This window comes from Triticum dicoccoides, chromosome 2B, assembly GCF_002162155.2.
Source record: "Triticum dicoccoides isolate Atlit2015 ecotype Zavitan chromosome 2B, WEW_v2.0, whole genome shotgun sequence".
Lineage (NCBI taxonomy): Eukaryota > Viridiplantae > Streptophyta > Magnoliopsida > Poales > Poaceae > Triticum > Triticum dicoccoides.
This window is the reverse complement of record NC_041383.1, coordinates 213195459-213215429: the sequence shown is the minus strand read 5'-3', so window position 1 is coordinate 213215429 and position 19971 is coordinate 213195459. Positions and strand designations below refer to the sequence as shown.

General features: G+C 47.7%; 1 protein-coding gene across 7 annotated transcripts in view; it reads left to right on the top strand.

Moving 5' to 3' along the window:
* Positions 1–4072, top strand: part of LOC119363137 — a 34545-nt gene extending 30473 nt beyond the window's left edge. Inside the window, exons 1-5 of one of the 7 annotated variants that reach the window (XM_037628447.1) lie at positions 1731–2242; positions 2407–2465; positions 2558–2774; positions 3369–3667; positions 3745–4072. In XM_037628447.1, coding sequence (XP_037484344.1) covers positions 2744–2774; positions 3369–3667; positions 3745–3759 — 345 coding nt within the window. In that variant the 5' untranslated portion in view covers positions 1731–2242; positions 2407–2465; positions 2558–2743 and the 3' untranslated portion in view covers positions 3760–4072. Of the gene's footprint in view, positions 1–1719; positions 2243–2406; positions 2466–2557; positions 2900–3368; positions 3668–3744 lie in introns of those variants that run through there. The other 6 variants (XR_005173812.1, XM_037628445.1, XR_005173813.1 and 3 more) reach the window with 6 other exon arrangements.
* The last annotated feature ends 15899 nt before the right edge of the window (positions 4073–19971 follow it).

The following is a 19971-nucleotide window of genomic DNA, read 5'->3' as shown; positions in this document are numbered from 1 at the left end:
CGATTTGCCTGTTCGGCGATGGACTCTGAGGACGAGGAGGCGTTCGCGGCTCTGATGGATGAGGAGAGTGAGGCAACATGGGTTGCATTCCTCAATATGCGTCAGGAGATCCAAGACCCACAGGTGCATCAAGAACTGCAGCACGATCTGGTGGAGCACATATGAAGGCTCAATGGCAACGCCTAGTTCGATGTATTTTCATTTGTGTTTGAAGTATGAGCTTGCTTCGTTGAACTATTTGACTTGTATTGATTTCTGTGATGAACTATGTGATAAAAGTTAGTTTTTGTTGAATTTGTTCCAAGTGTCGGCTGGACCCGGAGCCCCCCACGCCAAAAATAGCGTTGGTAAGCCCCCAAGAGGCGCTATTTTCCGTCTAAAAATGATCTTCGGGGGCCGAACCGCTGTGGATGCTCTAAGTATGAACTTGGAAGGGATTTGAATGTTTAGCTGAAGCCTTGATGGTTTGAAATTTGGAGTGTATGCGACCCACACCGCCTGTCCTTTTCTTTAACCACTTTGTATCAGTTCCTTTCGACTGTAGCCTGTACTACTTCCCAGTTTGGTGAATCTTTTGTTCCGCCTCATGCAACCCCTACGCTTTTGCCATACCAAACGACCAGTCTGCCAAGCCTCAGAAAAGAAAAGAGAAAAAGGAGATGGTTCATAAAACTGCAAACTGGAAAAGCTGAGTTGATCCTGCCCTCCTGCCACGGAGACGGAGAATCTCCACGACTTGACCACCCTTGACTGCTGCTGCCTCCCGACTGAAAATGCAGCCACCCGTCCATGTACGGGTAGACCAAAGTGGAGACCAAGCCACGACCGCGTACCTCCTCGTCGCCCGTATGCTGCCTGCATATAAAGTAGGCGCCAACCCCATGGCAATTTAGTTACAGAGAGCTCCACCGCTGTTTAATCCAGAGCCCCGGCAACATCCCCAAAACTCTCCGTGGCCAGGGAAAAGAGTGGCGCTAGAGAGATGGATGGTATGCTTGCATCTATGATCCATCTCTCTTGATTACTCGTCCTTGTGTTTTCCTGTTGCTAGTAATTTGTTATGCTTACTATTCTGGTGCAAATTTGTGCTTAAGATCACCGGATGAATCTTCCTCCTTTTGTTTCTTTTTCTGTCTTCCTCGTAGTAGAGCAATCTTGTTTGCTTTTTGGTGATCTTCCGCGTTCGGATCAGTTCAAAACTGGTCGCATTCCGGCTGATTTTTCATCGAGAGCGGTTTTTTGTAGCTGGGGCTACACGGTACCCTTTATCCGAGCCTTCCATTCACACCCCTGTTTCATTGAGATTTGTGCATACAGCAGTTGGCTCTGAACACTTAGGCGGTTTAGAGAAATTTTATAGGAATTCTAGAAGATAGGATTCTTATAGGATTTTTTCCTTTAGAACCCTTTGGTTCATAGGAATGGATTTCTATTCCTACATAGGATTGGTTCCTATCCTCCACATTTCATAAGAAAATAAAAATGAGCCTAGAATCAATGAAAAAATTCCTTTGGTGTCAACCAAATGACATCTTGCTTCCTATTCCTATTCATAGGATTTAAGATACATATCATCTCATTTTTTACAAGATTCCTATTCCTACGATAATCCTATCCTATGAAGCAAAAGAGGCCTTAATCCTTAATCTTCTGGCTGGAAGTCTACTAAAGCCTAACTCTGGGCGGGCCATGATAGGCCACTGTTCACGCCGCGAATTGACGTGCGCCCGCAGCTGTCTTGGCCCACTCACCGCTTTATTTCCCCGTCGACGCCTCTGCTCTCGTGCTTCCCAATCGACGCCTCTGCTCTCCTCTTCCCCTCCGCCATGAACGAGGACACACCGTCCTCCTCCATCCTCGTCTTCCCCTCCGCCATGAAGGAGGTCGCACCCTCCTCCACGCTCCACTTCCCCTCTGGCATGAACGAGGACGAACCCTCCTCCTCCACCCTTCTCTTCGCCTCCGCCATGAACGAGGTTAGACCCGGCATGGTTTTGGATCTCGACGATCCTCCTAGTCGCTACAACAGATTGGGGAAAGTCACTACCGCCGGGGTGGAGCAGGGAATCGGATGCGGAGGTGCTGAAAAGGAGGCTGGGGTGGGTCTTGGGCAGTCATCTCCGCTGTCGGCCGAGGCGGAGCAGAGCATCCCGGGCGCAAGGGGTGCTGAAAAGGAGGCGGCGGTCGGTCCTGGGAGCTCGTCGGCACTCACGGCCATGTGCCTCTCGCCCGGTAATCTCAGGTTCGTTCCAATCCCAAACTACAACTTGTATCAGTGTTATCTCCATCTGATTCAGGTAGTTTGGATCCTACCTACAACTTGGTCGTAATTCCCCAAGCTCTGTTTTGGATCAGATTGCTTTTGAAGCCGAATCCGTTGATCCTATTTGCGTTTTGTTTTTCCAGTAACGAAGTCCCCGATCCCCTTCTGAATCCGAATCCGTTGATCCGGAAAGACTTGCCTGGTGATTATATATGTCAAGATCCGTTGTAGTCTTTTTACATCTTCCATCGTCTGCCTGACTATATATGCTTGCAATTTTGGCCATGATTTCAGATCCAGAACGGAAACATCGTTCCTTTTTACGTGTATGACTTGATGCATTTGAGGGGAAACAGTGGTGTCCGCCCGAAGCAATTCATTGAGAGTATCGATGACGACTGAGAAAAAATGTGCCTATGCATGATATGGGGGCTGTCAAACATGCGCTAGTGCAAACAATCAAGAAAAAAAAGATCCATTATGTACCCTTTTGTTGCGATTTGGAATCTTGGTATGCAAACACTACTGTTTGCTTTAATCGGCAATTTGATCTGTTATGTATCCTTTTGTTGTTGGACCTATATTTCTCTTATGATCTTATTCTGAACGCAAGAAGCTTCTGAATATGCGTGTGGATGACTACTGTTTTTTGTCTCATTGTCCATTACGAGTAAATTCTAATATTTGACAGTATGCATGCTCGTATGGTAGGAATCAATTCACTGTTCACTGTGCTGGCAAGCCTCAGTAAAAAAAACGCATGGTAGGAATGCCTCAGTACAAAAAAACGCATGGTAGGAATCAATTCACTGTTCATATAGCCTTCACTTTTCAGACTAAACACTATGTTGCTGCTGTGATAATAATGTGCTAGCACACATCTCGATACGGAGACCAACGGCATAGATAAGGGGCACCGTGTAGGACCAGCTACAAAGAAACTTTGTGTTTTCCATGGCAAAGGTTCAATTGGGGGTTTCTTGGTCTTTTTTTGGCCCGGGTAGTGGCAACTCGCGAAGTTCCGCCTTGATGATCTCGCTCTGCTATTTCCCTGTCATGCCACCAAGATTTGCTCATCTTCTTGTTTCTTATGCCAACTTTGAAGCCCGCGATCTGCAGTCCGTGATCCTCAAGACGGCGGTGCCCGTGATGGCCATGGTGCTGCTGCTCACGGCGTCGACTGTCTCCGTGGCGCCGGACGACTGTGCCTGCGCCTACCTCCGCGCGTGCTTCGGCAGCAACTACTTACTGATGGTCGGCGTGCTCTGCCAGATCAACCTGGCCCGTCTTCTGGCGAAGGAGGCCGTTCTGGCGCCGACGCTGGCGGCCCGGCGCTACTACGCGGTGGGCGCCGTCGCGTGCTTCATGGAGCTCGCGCTCAAGCTGTACATGATCCTGGTGCTGGTGAGTCTTTGCGCTGTGTCCGTCCAGTTTGGGCTTGATTTGGGCGCTAATGAACTTGATCTCGTCGTTTTCGTCAGTGCCCCTCGGCTTAGCTTCGTCGCGCGCGCGTGGATGTGCCTGCCCAAGGATCGAAGATGGATAGTTTTGGAGTCTGAAGATGCGCCGTCTTGTTCAGTTATTACTACTACTCTGCTAAGTTTTACAAGTTTCGAAGGGGAATGTCGTATGGTGTTTTAGTTTCAATTCAATTTGCCTGTCTGGAGATGTTCGTCCTTGGGTACAAAGACTACCTTAGTACTACTGTAGTATTTTGTTAGTCTTGTTCCGTTGGAGTTTAGACTGTCTGTATGAACTTGGAGGGATTTGAATTTGTTTAGCTCAAGCCTTGAAGGTTGCAACGTCTTATATGAGCAGCATTTCTCATTCTTGACGATGTAGACTAGTAATTTGCAGCCAGTTCTTCTTCATGTGCGCGTAGGCCGCTGTTTGAGCCATCAGCAGTCTTCTTTGAAATGAAAGATGTGTAATCGATTTTTTTCCTTGAGGCTTGCCCCCCACATGGGCGCACTCGTCTCCGACACCCAAAGTGCTTTCATAAAAAAAAGGAGGATCCATGACAACTTCATATTTGTTCGCAATTTTCCGTGCCGGTTGCACAAACGCAAGATTTCCACCCTCCTCTTCAAGCTCAACATTAGAAAAGCATTCGACGCGATCAACAGGGAATACATCCTTGACTTACTACTCCCTTCGTTCCTAAACATAAGTCTTTTTAAAGATTTCACTACAAACTACATATAGATGTATATAGACATATTTTAGAGTGTACATTGACTCATTTTGCTTCGTATGTACTCCCTCCGTCCGGAAATACTTGTCTGAGAAATTGATGAATCTAGACGTATTTTAGTTATAGATGGATCTAATTTTATCCATCTATCCGACAAGTATTTCGGGATGGAGGGAGTAGTCTATAGTGGAATCTGTAAAAGACTTATATTTGGGAACGGAGGGAGTACAACGCAAGGGGTTGCCTTGCAAATCTCGGAATTGGATCGCCGCTCTGCTTTCATCATCCTCTTCGTGCATCCTCCTCAATGGGCTTCCGGGCCACCCGATCAAGCATGGCCGCGGGTGAGGCAGCTTTGGAAATAAAATATTTGGGCCTCCCGCTCTATGTGAGGTAGCTTCGGAAAGTCAACTTCCAATATCTTGAAGACAAGGTGTAACACCCCCAGTGTCATGCTACAGTGACCACATGCTAATGTGCCGTGTCATCATTGTCATCAAAATTTAACTTGCATTAAGAAATAATTCAACTCTCGAACCCTAGTCAAAATTCCAAATTCAAGTGGTAAGTGAAATTTAAAGTTTCACAAACATGTTAGAAAAATAGTTCATGTTTTAGCAAATATTCCAAAAAAATATTGGTGGAGGAAAACAACATCATCACAATGCTAAATTGGGCTCTAGCATATTTAAACAGAGTCAAAACAGTATTTTAATTACTTTTCTAAAATTATGAAATTTCCACAATATTTTAAATAACCCCCAAAAACTTTTATGGTAGTGTCTAATATTGCATTATAATTATTGTCCCAAGTTTATATTTTATAAAACAAAAATGCTTTTAAAATTTAAGTCAAAACACAAATAAAAAAGAAAAGGAGTTATAACCCACTGTTCAACTGGACCTTAAGTCTACAGTAAAGGCCCAACCCAACAATGCGGTTGCCTTCGGAACCGGATCCTCTAACATCCTCAAGGGATGTCACGTAAGCTACAGTAACCGTGACATCGCTTCTTCACATCCATATGGTTAAGCCAAAAATGATTATAATTAATTTGCAAATTATAAATCTACTGTATACATTTACAAAAATTACATACAAACAAAATTATGGTTATAGTGGAATAGTCACGTCACATGTCCTCGTGAAAGGACTTAGTTGTGGAGTCATCGCAACTAGGAAGCTTGAAGGGGTTAAATCGGGACAAGGGACACGTGAGAGTTTATACTAGTTCGGCCCCTTACGGTGAAGGTAAGGCCTACGTCTAGTTGGGTTGGTATTGATGTTTCGATGACCAGGGAGCGAGATACGCTATGCCCGGCTCTCGATGAGTTGTTTCTTGCCCTAAGCCGCTAGCAGGTCATCCCCTTATATACACGGGTCGACGCCCTGTGGCTTACAGAGTCCCGACCGGCTCATAAACAGTGTCCGACTCGGCGACTAGTTAAATCTACCTTATGTCACAAGTCATGCCATCATGGCGGTTTACTACAACGGGCCTTAAGTCGCCTGTGGGCCTCGGGCCCTTTATGAACCACCACCTTCATGCTCAGCCTTGGGCTTCTCTCTGATGAGTACTCTTTGTGTAACCCGGCCCCTCCTGGGCGGCTTACACAAATAGTCATATCCCCAACATTAGGCCCCAGATTGATTTGAACCTGTTCATGTTAATCTCAAAATATATTTTAAAGAGTTAAATCTTCAGTCTTCTGACTATAAAGAGGGTTTTTGTTAACCCGCCATGACGTCATCTTCTGGATCCATCTTAACTCGGCGTGACGTCATTCTTCCTTTAACTCATTTTTATTCCATCGAATCCTTCAACGGATCTCCTCTTTACTGATTGCTCCGAAAATCGAGGCGTCGGGGCCGCTGGATAATAATTCTTATCTCCTCGTTTCCCGCGCTGTCTCAGTTATCTTTTCCCCATAAATAGCTGCGACTTAGGTCTTTTCCTTTTTATCCTTTCAGTCGTCTTCTTCCTCTCCTCTCTGCCACTCGAGCTCCGCCGCCGTCGCCATTGACCCCCTCGTCTTCATCGACTCAGGCCGCTGCATCAACCTGACTTGACCAGAGATCGACGGCGAACCTCCGCAGCTCATCCTCATCCGTGAGTTCCTTTCTTCCCCTTTCTTAGATCTATCTTGAAGCTCTGCCGAGTTCGTCGGTGTTCATCACTGCCCGATGTAGACCCTCATTAGTTTTCGCCTCCAAAGCCCTGTTTAGATCGAAAAACCTGTGCAGAACTGCTGCGGTAGTTGTTTGTGTTGATCCTGCATAGGGATTGATCTCATTTCCCTTGCTTAGGAACTCTCTTCGAATGTATGAACTTCTCTGCCCATTTTTTAGGTCTAGAAAATTTCTCTTTCAGAGCAATACTTTGATCCAGAATAATAGTAGTCATCTGTAAAACTTGTTTCTATCACCCGGCAAACTTCTTCTTCTTCTCATGATCTTAAGAATTCTTGAATTGCTCTTGACACTACTTAGCGGCTTAAATATGATTGCACAATCGCCCTTATATCATTAGGCCCCTTTCTTTAAGCCGCCACTTTAAATAATTTTAAATATTTCTCCTGGGTTAAACTTGAACTGGAGCTTTCTTTCTTTGTCGTAGGCCATTGCTGTTATGGCTCCTAAGGCGGCCAAGGCCCCTGTAACTTGCAATTGGGTTCCATCCACCATAACCAAAAGCAAACTTGCTGAGTTTGTGAAGTCTGGCCATCTGCCAAAGAAGGAGGCCATGTCTTATCGTGCCCCTCACCCGTCTGAGGAGATACCTCAACCCAAAGATGGGGAGGTAATAGTCTTCACAGATCATATGAACATTGGACCCAATTCCGTGTCAGGACTTGACCTGAAGCCTCAAAATTCTTCAGGGAAGTTTTGGATTTCTTTGACCTGAAGCCTCAGGACATTGGACCCAATTCCGTGTCAAATCTGTGTAATTTCCAAGTCTTCTGCGAGGTATACTTAGGAGAAGAACCAAGTCTGCTGCTGTTCAGAGAGCTTTTTTACTTGAACCGGCAGAACGAACGTGCCAATGGGCCTAGCCTTGAGCTTGGGGGCATCTCAATCCAGCGGCGGAGAGATTGCCTTTTTCCTTATGCTGAGCTGCCGAGTCACCCAAAGGACTGGAACCAGACGTGGTTCTACTGTCAAGACACCTCTCCGGCTAATGAGAAGCCTCTGCTCGGCTTTCGTGCCCTGCGTCTTGAGTCCAACCATCATTTTGCGGACAAGTTAACTGCTATTGAGCGCCTGCCTCTTAATCCCACCATCAACAAAGCCCTTTTAGGCAACAGGTTAAGTGGCATTGACTTGGTCTGGGTCTGGGTCACCTGGCGGATACTACCATTAAGCCGTCGCTCCAGCTTAATGTGTACTTACACAGGCGAGAAAGAAGACCCAATGCGTCCTAGCCCTGAGGACTTACCAGATGATGTGGTAGATGCTACAGTCCAGTTGCTATTGAAGGAGGGCACTGTAACCAGCAATACCTTCGGTTTACTTCCCTTCTGCAAGAAGAACCCGGCTCCTGCGGTAAGTTACTAGTCTTCACAAATAATCTTTTATATGTTACCTTCTTATACTTATGATTCTTTATCTGTTTCCACATGCCGGTGATGATTTCTGGAAGGTCAAGTATGACCATGAGGCTGCCAAACAGGCCAGGGCAGCCAAGAAGACTGAAAGAAAAGCCGCCAGGACGGGCACCTCTAAGAAGAAAAAACCCAGCGCCTCTGATATGTTTAAATTGGATGACTCTTCTTCGGATGAGGAAGAGGTAATCTTTTTTGATTTTCTTTAACTCCTTTGCCATTACTTTACTGACATTTGATCCTTTCAGGAGGATACTGGGAACAGTCAAGCAGCTGGCGAAGAGGTAACTATAATTTCCTCCGACTCAGAGCCTTTGCCAACACAAAAAATTCGAAGGGTGACCCGGAAAGTAAGGTTTTCACACCCTCTAGCTTACCAAGATCCTCAATTTCTTTTGAAGCAACAACAGCTTGAAAATCGTTGACAGATTCGGGCCAACCAGGACACAGAGCTCTCCTCCGGCTTACCCGATGTAACCAGGAAGCGCCGGACCGAGGTTATCTCCGACTTACGTTTTGTTTTTCCTTTGATGGGTTTGATTCGCCAACCTCTCAATTCATCTGACTCCAACTATCAGGATACCTCCCCTTCTTCTGATGAGTCGATGCAATCAAACATGCAGGCTTTCAAAACGGCTCCCGGGTAATATAACCTTTCTTACTTTAAGTTTTTCCATACTTATACTTTGATCCTTATCCTTCCACTTTGATTGATAGCTTGCAAGTAAAGCCCAGCAAGAGGGCAAAGAATAAACCGTCCCGAGACCCGGTGGTCACTGAACCGGTGCTTGACTCATCCGTTCCTGACAGCTCCACTCATCATCCACCACCTGAACCGGCTTCTGATATTCGGGTGCCAACTTCTGACCCGCCTGCAGAAGACGTTATCCACAACTCGGATGACCTGGAAACTCCTAGCCCGGCCAAGACGACTGACTCGGAGGTTGAAATTGTGAAGAGCCAATATGTTGAACCGGGCCGGCCTACTGCTCTTGCCCAATGTACTGCCAAGGAGGAGTTTGCCCAGCGCTAGAAAGCCAAACAAGACATCACTGATTATTCTCACCTAAGTATTGGTGATATAGTCTCGGGATATCTGAACCAAGTGCACAATAGTCGTGACCTGGAAATTGACATGGTGAAGCAAATACAACATAAATCTGAGGTATAATTTAAGCTTTTACTCTGAACCTTACTTACTGTACCAGCCCCCAAGTCTACTGCTTATAAATGAATATGCTGTAGACTTAGTAATCTACTTACTATTAGTTTTGTCCAGTTTAAATTGAATATGTTTAACCCGGTGATTGCATGAAACTTTTGAATTTGGGTTACACATTAGCCCCCAAGTGTCAAGTACCTTTACTTGTAAAGTGCTTGAGACTTAACATGTATGACTCGGTAAAATAGGTTAAAAAATTCTTTAAGCATACATTAGCCCCCAAGTGCCAAGTATCTTTACTTGTAAAGTATTTGGGACTTGAATGTTATCTTACCATGATTCTTACCATAACCTGATGTCAGTGCAGGCCACCATAAGTCAATTTGAGGCGGAGATTGCTGATCTGAAGAGCCAGCTGAAAACCCAAGAGCTCGAAGCTTAGCAAGCCAACTCCAAGTTTGAATTCAGTGTCTCCGAACAAGAGAAGCTGAAGAAAAAATTTGAATCGGAGAATAAAACTTGGGTTGATGAGAGGGCTGAAATAGCAGAGACATCTCTTGCCGAGGCAACAAACAAGCTGTCCGACTTAAAACGGCAGATATCCCAAATGGTCTCAGCCATCTTCGGTAAGTCGCTCGTAAATACTGTAATCTTTCAAGAGTTATCGTAATAGTTACCTCTGGCTTACTGTTTGTCAGGACCCCGACTCGATGCCACATCGATCTAGCATGTAACACCTCATATCGCTTTGCGGCCTCACGCACGGTATCCCCACGGGTGTCGCCTTACCTTTGCCCGGGACCGTTTGCGCATTTTGGCACACGTATATGATGGTGTCGCTAGCATCCATATGATAAAGAGCCCGGGCTGACATGGCTAGTCGTAAACCCAAAGTGGCACTAACTTACAGGGACAGGCATTCATGACCCAGCATCGAACGTGTCGGTCATCAGCGAGTGAATCCAGGCTGTAGCACTGGGCTAACAGGACTCCGGTGAACCGGGCTGTAGCGGGCTAGCAGGACTCCGGTATTCATCGCGTGACATTTCCCCGAAGGGACAGACACAGGATCGAAGAAGGACACATGCCGGCCTGCCTAAGTGTTCCGGAGCAGTAGCAAGCTACCAGGGCTCAGTGGAAACACTAGGAGACATTTCCCGGTAAGAGAGGCTACTAAGAATAAACAACTAGATAGTCAGATCCCACACATAGCAATACACATTACACGTACGCATAACATGCAAGTATGTGCTGTACAACATGGCATTACAGCATAACTCAACAACTCATATAGATAAAGGCTCAGAAGAGCCGTCATAGCAATTAATGCAAACAGGGGTCACAAGACCCATCATACAGAGCATACAAGCAATAAGCGGAAGCATTACATGTCTGGGTACAGACATCTACAAATGAAAAAGGCTGAAGAGCCTGACTATCTACAACATCCGATCAAGATCGTAGCTGAGGTACTAGCTACTAGTCGAAGTCCACGAGAACACTAGTAAGACCGAAGTCTCCGCTGCAAAAACATAAATAAAGCAACATGAGTACAAAGGTACTCAGCAAGACTTACATCAGATCCTATCATACATGCATTTGTATCAAGAGGGTAATGTGGGGTTTAGTTGCAGCAAGCCAGCTTTGACTCTGTGGCTATCCTGTTCTACGACTACCAGAAACTCTGGAGGTGAAACAACGTACACGAGTCCACTAATCACCACACAATACACTACTATGGATTCATCCCCGTCTCCCTACGAGAAGGCCATCCATAGCACTCACACTTGTCTTGAGCATTTTAGAGTATCCACTTCAAGTTGTCTATGTACCATGTAAGCATCCAAGAAGTCCATAACCGCGGACCCGGCTATTCGAATAGATCCTGTTAACCCTGCAGGGGTGTACTTCTTCACACACGCTCTCGCCACTTACCGCCATGTACACGTCATGTATCTCGGCAACCTTCAAGCGGAAGCCTGGCGAGGGTGTCGGCCACGACCTGACTAACCACACAAGACCCTAGCCTAGGTTTATCGCCTATTCGGGTTCCATCCGCAAGGAGATCCGGCCGGGGTGTCGCTCACGGCCCCAAACGATGTGAGCAGGGTTCCCGAGCCCACCAACCGGGTGCCACTCGGTACACCGTGCCACGTGTGCCTAGTCTGTCCCAAGCCCACCCTGCCGGGTGCCACTTGGTAGAAAAATAGCACTACCTACAAACACCAGAAACTAATTGCGACTCCTGGACAGAGACCAAGTTGGTTAATAAGTCGAGAGGGGTCGAGTTACCGGAACCCAATGTGTGGTAGTATCGAGTCATTGGACAACATACACAGAACTCAGTGCTTAAGGACGGTTCCAGTGAGACAACCCACCATGTACTCCTACATGGCCTCTCACCGCTACCTTTACCAAATCGTGTTCACACACTTCACTCTCAGCATCAGAACATATCGTGACACTCCAATTCATTCCCAATGAATCAGACCTGAGACAACTCTAAGCAATAGCAGGCATAGCATGGTAGGAACACATCAGTGGCTTCAATCAACTCCTACACATGCTAGTGGGTTTCAACTATTTACTGTGGCAATGACAGGTCATGCAGAGGAATGGGTTCAACTACCGCAGCACAAAGTAGCATATGAATCGCTGTTGTCCTAATGCAATAACTGAGAGCAGGAGCGGGAGAGTAGGGTTTTATCGAAATGAACAAGGGGGTTTGCTTGCCTGGTAAATCAACAAGGGAGGCACTGCTTCACAGACAGGTACTCTGGAACATCTCCGGAGCAGGACCTATCGAGAAGGAACGGTGCCGGCAATCAATACACAATCATATGCAACAATATGATGCATGAACATGGCATGTAGATGTGATGCTGTTTGAGCTAATGCAACTAGTAAACATTTGGTTTGAAGTCCATTTGAACCAAAGGTTCAAATGCATTACTAAATTAAGTCTCTTATATATGCCATAATGTGTTTTCCCATATTCAGCATGTATAAGTTGGTTTTTCATGCATGAAACTAGTACAGATGGAAAGATTGCATTTTTCTGATAATTTTTCATATATAAATTATTTAAATCTGAGCTACGGTTGAATTGCTATGAATTTTTGAAGTTTAAATCATTTTCTGGATTTTCTGAATTATTTTAATTCCAGAAAATATATAATTGCGTCAGCATGACGTCATCACGACGTCAGCGGTCAACTGGGCTGGTCCGGGTCAAACCTGACGTGTGGGACCCACACGTCAGTGACAGGGGGAATTAAACAGGGGTTAATTAGTTTAATTAAAAGGTTAGGGGGCACCGGGGCCCACTGTCAGTGTCAGGGGGGGTTAGTTAACGGTGATTAGCACTAAGCTAATCACCTGACGGGCCGGCCCCACATGGCAGGCTCAGGCGACGGGGCTCGCCGCCGGCGACCTCTGGACGCGGCGGAGTCCGCGCCACAGGCCACGGGGACGGCGTCTGAGAGCACCGGGGCGTAGCCCGGGCTCTCGCGCATCTAGTGGGACAGGTGGGAGGAGCGGGGAAGGCCGGAGCTCGCCGGAGCAAGGCTCGCGGCGGCGGCCGGAGCTCGGCAACTTGCGGCCGCGGCGTTGTGGTGCACGGCAGTGGAAGCGGAGGGCTCCTACGGCCTCCTGGCGTCACCAGGAACACGGTGACGCGCGCGGAAGTGACCGGCTTGGACTCGTGCCACCGTGGCACCATGGCCGGCGGCGAGGAGCTTACGGGCGCGGTGGCGAGCTAGCTAGACGGGGCAAACGGACACGGGGAGGAGGGGGTTCGGTGCGGGGGCTCACCGCGGAACCAGCGAGCGCGAGGGCGAGGTCGGGGATGCCCGGTAGCTCCCGAATCGCCGGCGAGGATCCACGGTGACCGGAGGTGAATTTGGCGACGGCGACGGCTCCACGGGGTGCTCCGTCTTGCGTGGCTCGACGAGGAGGTAGAGGGGGTCGCGGCGGATCTGGGGAGCGTGTCGGGAAGGCGTGGGAGAGGCGGTGGCTACGGTGATGCCCGTCGGCGGCGGCGGTGGTTCTCGGGTGAGAGAGAGAGAGCAGGGGGAGAGGAGGAGGGAGAGAGTGAGAGGGCGGTCGGGGCTGCGTGGCGTCGTCCGGGGCATTCCAGGCGACGAGGAGGAAGCAGGAGGTGGCCAGGGGAAGCAGGAGGTGGAGGCGCGGCGGTGCGCGCGCGTCGGCACGCGCCGTTCCCCTGTCGGGGAGGAAGACGACAGAGGAGGGGGGCCAGGTGGGCTGGGCCGCCTGCTGGCTGGGCCGGCCTGCTGCGGCTGGGCTGCACAGGGAAAGCCCCAGGTAAGCCCCTCCTTCTTTTATTTCTATTTTCTATTTTTTTCTGACATTGTTTTGATTTAATGAAATACTAAATCAATTTATTACCTTATGCCAATTTTTTGCAGGAGCTAGATATATTATTCCAGAGCTCCTTTATAAATGACATAATTTTTGGACCATATTTCATATATATAGAAATATATTTCCAATGCAAATATTTATCGAATTAATCCAAATGTCCAAAATAAATATCCATGAGCTCCTAAAAATATTGTTTTGATTTTTATCTCTGTCCAATATTTTCAGAGGGCAACATGAGCATTTTCTTGGACCCTTTTGGAGAAATTTTTATTTGGGTCATTTTCAAAAATGATTCTGAGGGTTCCACCAATCCTCATTTCAAATTTAAATGAAATTTAAATATGATGCACAAATGACTAGCTAGTCTAGGTCATACCAGACTAGGGATGTGACACTGTTATACCTGTGAACATACAGGCCGCAGGAGTACCAATCTGAAGGAAAATATGCTGATCAAGCTTAAGGCGGTGTATACCTTAGTGGAGCAGCTGTACTCCGGGTCACAGCGCGCATTGGCCGTTGTGGACTTATCCAATACCGCTCCTCGGCTCCTACAAGATGTGTTGAGGCATCTTTCGGTGCTACCTCAACGAATTCAGGACTTAAGGCGGGCATCTGCGAGAGCCGGAGCCGTGGCTGCATTAAGTCGGGCAAGGGCATGGGTGCCAGAACTTGACCTTGCTGATCTCTCTCTTGGATATCCAAGCCTTAAGGAGGACGGCACTGCTTTTGATGACCAAGACTTCACTGCCTGTGTTAAAGCCGTACGTCCCCTGGCGACTCTCATTGGGAATGACACTGACCTTACTAAGTATTCGCCGGGTTACGATAATGAGAACCAGAGAATCCCAAACGCCCCATTTGACCAAGTCAGCCTGATCCCTCCAACGCGTAAGCATACCTTTGCCCCTGAAGTGGACCTGGACACTTTAATAGATGATGAAGCTGAATTTGAAGCCTTAAGCGGCATTGACTGGGCCTCGTCCACCTTCCAGGACAAAACAACCGAAGGAGGAGCGGGGAAGGATAACCCGGAGTCGTCAAGCCAGCCGGAGGAATGAGCCGCCAGCCGGGTTATAACTTTTGCAAAAGACAATGCTTCACTTGTTTAGACTCGGGGAGTCTTGTAATAGGATAGAGAAAACTCCTTAATGCTTGTCATGCTTTATGATACTGATTGCTTTTGTCAAGCCGCCATCACTAAATTCCTCTGGCTTATGTTAATCATGTGTTTCCTTGATATTTTAACTTGCTCTGCTTTATCCTGCACATAAAAACAGGCAAGGTTTCCTGGGCGGTTCACTGCGCCGGAGGGTTATAGAATGTTTATAACCCGGACATGATCAAAAACCACATGTATAAACCGGTTCATGATTAGTTAAAATATAATCATAATAGCATACCTACGACCCTTTTAATAGCCTCTTCGGCTCATATAAGTTTTTACCTGGCACTTTTTAGAACCTGAGGTAATCAATATAAAACCGAAAGGATTAAGAACCATCTCCTCAAGAAGGTTTCAATGATAGTTAAAGTAATCATACTTTAAGCAATGTTTACAGGCTCCTGATTCGAATACGATCAGAGAACCGTTCCAAAGGGGTTAAGCTAAGATTCAGATATGATCATATAGCCCCCAGTGGCTTTGGCGATGCCGATCAAGTGGGTATCGACAGCTATGTTCTCTTTGGTTCGAATACGACCTATGTTTGAACAGGAAGCCCCCAAGTGAACATAAGAGTTGTTTAATGACGCTGATTCGAATACGATCCACGTCAGACCCAAAGGGGTTAAGCTATGATTCAAATATGATCAAGAAGCCCCCAAGTGGGTTTGGCAGTATGCCGATCAAGTGGGTATCAACAGCTATGTTCTCTTTGGTTCGAATACGACCTATGTTTGAACAGGAAGCCCCCAAGTGACCATGGCTAGATTCAGATATGATCATAAGCCGGACCAAAGGGAAAGCCAGATTCAGATATGATCCGTCCCCTGTTGGCAGCGTCCATCACCTGATAAAGAAAACATAAAACATTCTTTATGGGAAAAAAGGACAGAGGTCCTGCTTTATTGCTTTATATAATATGTACATCAGAAAAAGGTATCTTAAGAACTGGTAACTTAAGTATAGTAAGGCCGGAGATGAGCTATATTCCACGGCCGACGGGTCTCCTCCTCCAATTTAAATGAGTCCTTGTGTTCTCGAATATCGATGAGATAATATGACCCGTTGTGTAGATTCTTGCTGACCACAAAGGGTCCTTCCCAAGGCGGGGATAGCTTGTGCATGTTAGACTGATCCTGGATGAGCCGGAGCACCAAGTCGCCTTCCTGAAAGGTTCTGCTCCTAACCTAGCGGCTGTGATAGCGGCGCAGGTCTTGCTGGTAAATCGCCGAGCGGGCTATTGCTAAGTCTCGCTCCTCGTCCAACAAGTCAAGTGCATCCTGACGAGCCTTTTCGTTATCCGCCTCAACGTAAGACGCCACACGGGGTGAGTCGTGCCGGATGTCACTTGGCAGGACCGCCTCTGCTCCATAAACCATGAAGAAAGGTGTGTATCCCGTAGATCTGTTAGGCGTAGTGTTGATGCTCCATAACACGGAGGGTAACTCCTCCACCCAACAACCCGGAGTCCGTTGTAAGGGGACTAAGAGCCGGGGTTTGATGCCTTTCGGGATTTCTTGATTAGCTCTCTCTGCTTGACCATTGGATTGAGGATGAGCAATGGCCGAAACATCAAGCCGGATGTGTTCTCTTTGATAGAACTCTTCCATGGCACCCTTAGAGAGATTAGTGCCATTATCAGTTATGATGCTATGTGGAAAACCAAAACGAAAGATCACCTTTTTCATGAACTGAACCGCCGTGGCTGCATCACACTTACTGACCGGCTCTGCCTCAACCCACTTGGTAAACTTGTCCACTGCCACCAGTAGATGTGTCTTTTTGTCTTTAGACCTTTTGAAAGGTCCAACCATGTCAAGCCCCCAGACTGCAAACGGCCAAGTGATTGGGATCATCCTCAATTCTTGAGCCGGCACATGAGCTCGTCGTGAGAACTTTTGACAACCATCACATTTACTCACCAAATCCTCCGCATCAGCATGAGCCGTCAGCCAGTAGAAACCATGACGAAACGCCTTGGCTACGAGAGATTTTGACTCGGCATGATGGCCACAATCTCCTTCATGTATCTTGCGAAGTATTTCTTGGCCTTCTGTAGGTGACACACAGCGTTGAAACGCCCCCGTGACACTTAGGTGATGTAACTCGCCGTTAACAATCGTCATGGACTTGGAGCGCCGGATAATTTGTCTCGCCAACGTCTCATCCTCCGGCAACTCGCCCAGGGTCATATAAGCCAAGTAAGGCACTGTCCAATCCGGGATAACATGAAGAGACGCCACCAGCTGTGCCTCCGGGTCTGGCACTGCTATCTCCTCCTCGGTAGGCACCTTGACAGAAGGGTTATGTAACACATCGAGAAAGGTATTGGGCGGCACTGGTTTACGTTGGGATCCCAACCGGCTTAAAGCATCAGCCGCCTTATTCTTCCTTTGATCGATGTGCTCCACTTGATAACCCGTGAAGTGACCAACCACAGCATCTACCTCACGACGATAAGCCGCCATAAGGGGGTCCTTGGAATCCCACTTGCCTGAAAGTTGTTGAGCCACAAGATCTGAGTCGCCCAAGCATCGTACCCGGCTTAAGTTCATCTCCTTAGCCATCCGGAGACCATGGAGTAAGGCCTCATATTCAGCTGTATTGTTAGTACATGGAAACATAAGCCGGAGTACATAACAAAATTTGTCACCTCGAGGGGAAGTTAACACCACTCCAGCACCCGAGCCTTCTAGCTGCCTGGACCCATCAAAGTGAATCGTCCAATATGTGTTATCCGGCTTCTCCTCAGGGGCCTGTAACTCTGTCCAATCATTGATAAAGTCCACCAAGGCCTGAGACTTAATAGCAGTACGTGGCATGTACTTCGAATCGTGAGGCCCAAGCTCAATGGCCCACTTGACGACTCGTCCTGTGGCCTCCCTGTTCTGAATGATGTCTCCCAAAGGGGCAGAACTTACCACAGTTATAGGGTGGCTTTGAAAGTACTGCTTCGACTTCCGGTTAGCCATGAACACGCTGTAAACAAGCTTCTGCCAATGCGGGTACCTTTTCTTGGATTCAATGAGCACCTCACTGATGTAGTAAACCGACCGTTGAACCGGATGCTCCTCACCGGCTTCCTTACGCTCCACCACGATCGCAACACTGACGGCTCGTGAATTGGCAGCCACATATAACAGCAAAGGCTCTTTGTCAACCGGAGCCGCGAGAACCGGCGGCTCAGACAATTGTCTCTTTAAGTCTTCAAAAGCAGCATCAACGGCCTCACTCCAGAAAAAAGTGTCAGTTTTCTTCATCATCTGATACAACGGGAGGGCCTTCTCACTGAGCCGACTTATGAACCGACTTAAGGTGGCAACACGACCCGCCAGTCGCTGAACATCATTGATGCACGCCGGTTTAGCCAGGGACGCCTTAATCTTCTCCGGGTTAGCTTCGATGCCTCTTTTGGACACCAGAAAGCCCAAAAGCTTGCCTGCAGGGACGCCAAACACACACTTGGCCGGGTTAAGCATCATCTTGTAACCCCGGATATTATCAAAGGTCTCCTTTAAGTCAGATATCAAGGTCTCCTTTTCTCTGGACTTCACCACAATGTCATCCACGTAAGCATGAACATTACGCCCAATTTGATCGTGCAAACAGTTCTGCACACACCGCTGATAAGTCGCCTGGGCACTCTTGAGCCCAAACGGCATAGATACATAGCAGAAGGCTCCAAACAGAGTGATGAAAGCCGTCTTCTCCTGGTCCTTAACTGCCATCTTAATCTGATGATAACCGGAGTAAGCATCCAAAAAACTCAAACGCTCACAACCCACCGTAGCATCAATGATTTGATCAACACGGGGAAGAGCAAAGGGATCAGCCGGACAAGCCTTGTTCAAGTCCGTGTAGTCCACGCACATCCGCCTGGTGCCGTTCTTTTTAAGAACAAGCACCGGGTTAGCCAACCACTCCGGGTGAAAAACTTCAATGATAAACCCGACCGCTAAGAGCCGGGCGACTTCTTCCCCAATAGCTTTTCGTCGCTCTTCGTTAAAACGGCAAAGAAACTGCCTGACCGGCTTATACTTTGGATCAATATTAAGAGTGTGCTCAGCGAGTTCCCTCAGTACACCCGGCATGTCAGAAGGTTTCCATGCAAAGATGTCCCGGTTCTCACGGATGAACTCGATGAGCGCGCTTTCCTATTTGGGATCCAAGTTGCTGCTGATGCTAAACTGTTTAGAAGAATCACCCGGGGTAAAATCAACAAGCTTTGTCTCAGCTGCCGACTTAAACTTCAATGCTGGGTCGTGCTCTGTAGTTGGCTTCTTCAGGGATGTCATATCTGCCGGGTCAACATTATCTTGATAAAATTTGAGCTCTTCTGCTGCACAGGCCGACTTAGCATAAGCCGCGTCGCCTTCTTCACACTGCAGTGCTACCTTACGACTGCCATGTACAGTGATGGTGCCCTTGTGACCCGGCATCTTGAGCTGCAAATAAACATAACATGGCCGGGCCATAAACTTAGCATAAGCCGGCCACCCAAACAGAGTGTGGTATGGGCTCCTGATTTTGACCACCTCAAACGTCAACTTCTCAGCTCTGGAGTCATGTTCATCTCCAAAGGCCACCTCCAGCTCAATCCTGCCAACTGGGTAAGCCGACTTACCAGGGACAACTCCATGGAAAACAGTGTTGGATGTTCTCAGATTTTTATCAGTTAAGCCCATGCGTCGAAAGGTCTCATAGTAGAGGATGTTGATGCTACTACCCCCGTCCATGAGCACCTTAGTGAACTTATACCCACCAACCTGAGGTGCCACCACCAAGGCCAACTGGCCCGGATTATCGACCCGTGGAGGGTGATCTTCCCTGCTCCATATGATGGGCTGCTCTGACCACCTCAAATAACGAGGGATTGCAGGCTCAACAGAATTGACGGCCCTCTTATGCACCTTCTGGTCACGTTTGCATAAGCTAGTGGTAAATACGTGATACTGCCCACTTCTCAATTGCTTCGGGTTGCTCTAATAACCCGACTGCTGCTGCTGGTGCTCCCCTTGACCAGTCTGCTGTTGGTTATAGCCCCCTCCTTGACGTCCCTGAAAGCCGGACCCTGAGCCGCCACCCGGGCCAAGGAAACCGCCAGCTCCTGAACCACCACCAGACCCATTATGGCCATCATAGGTGTTGGAATTCTTAAACGCCTTCATGATTGCGCAATCCTTCCATAGGTGCGTGGCAGG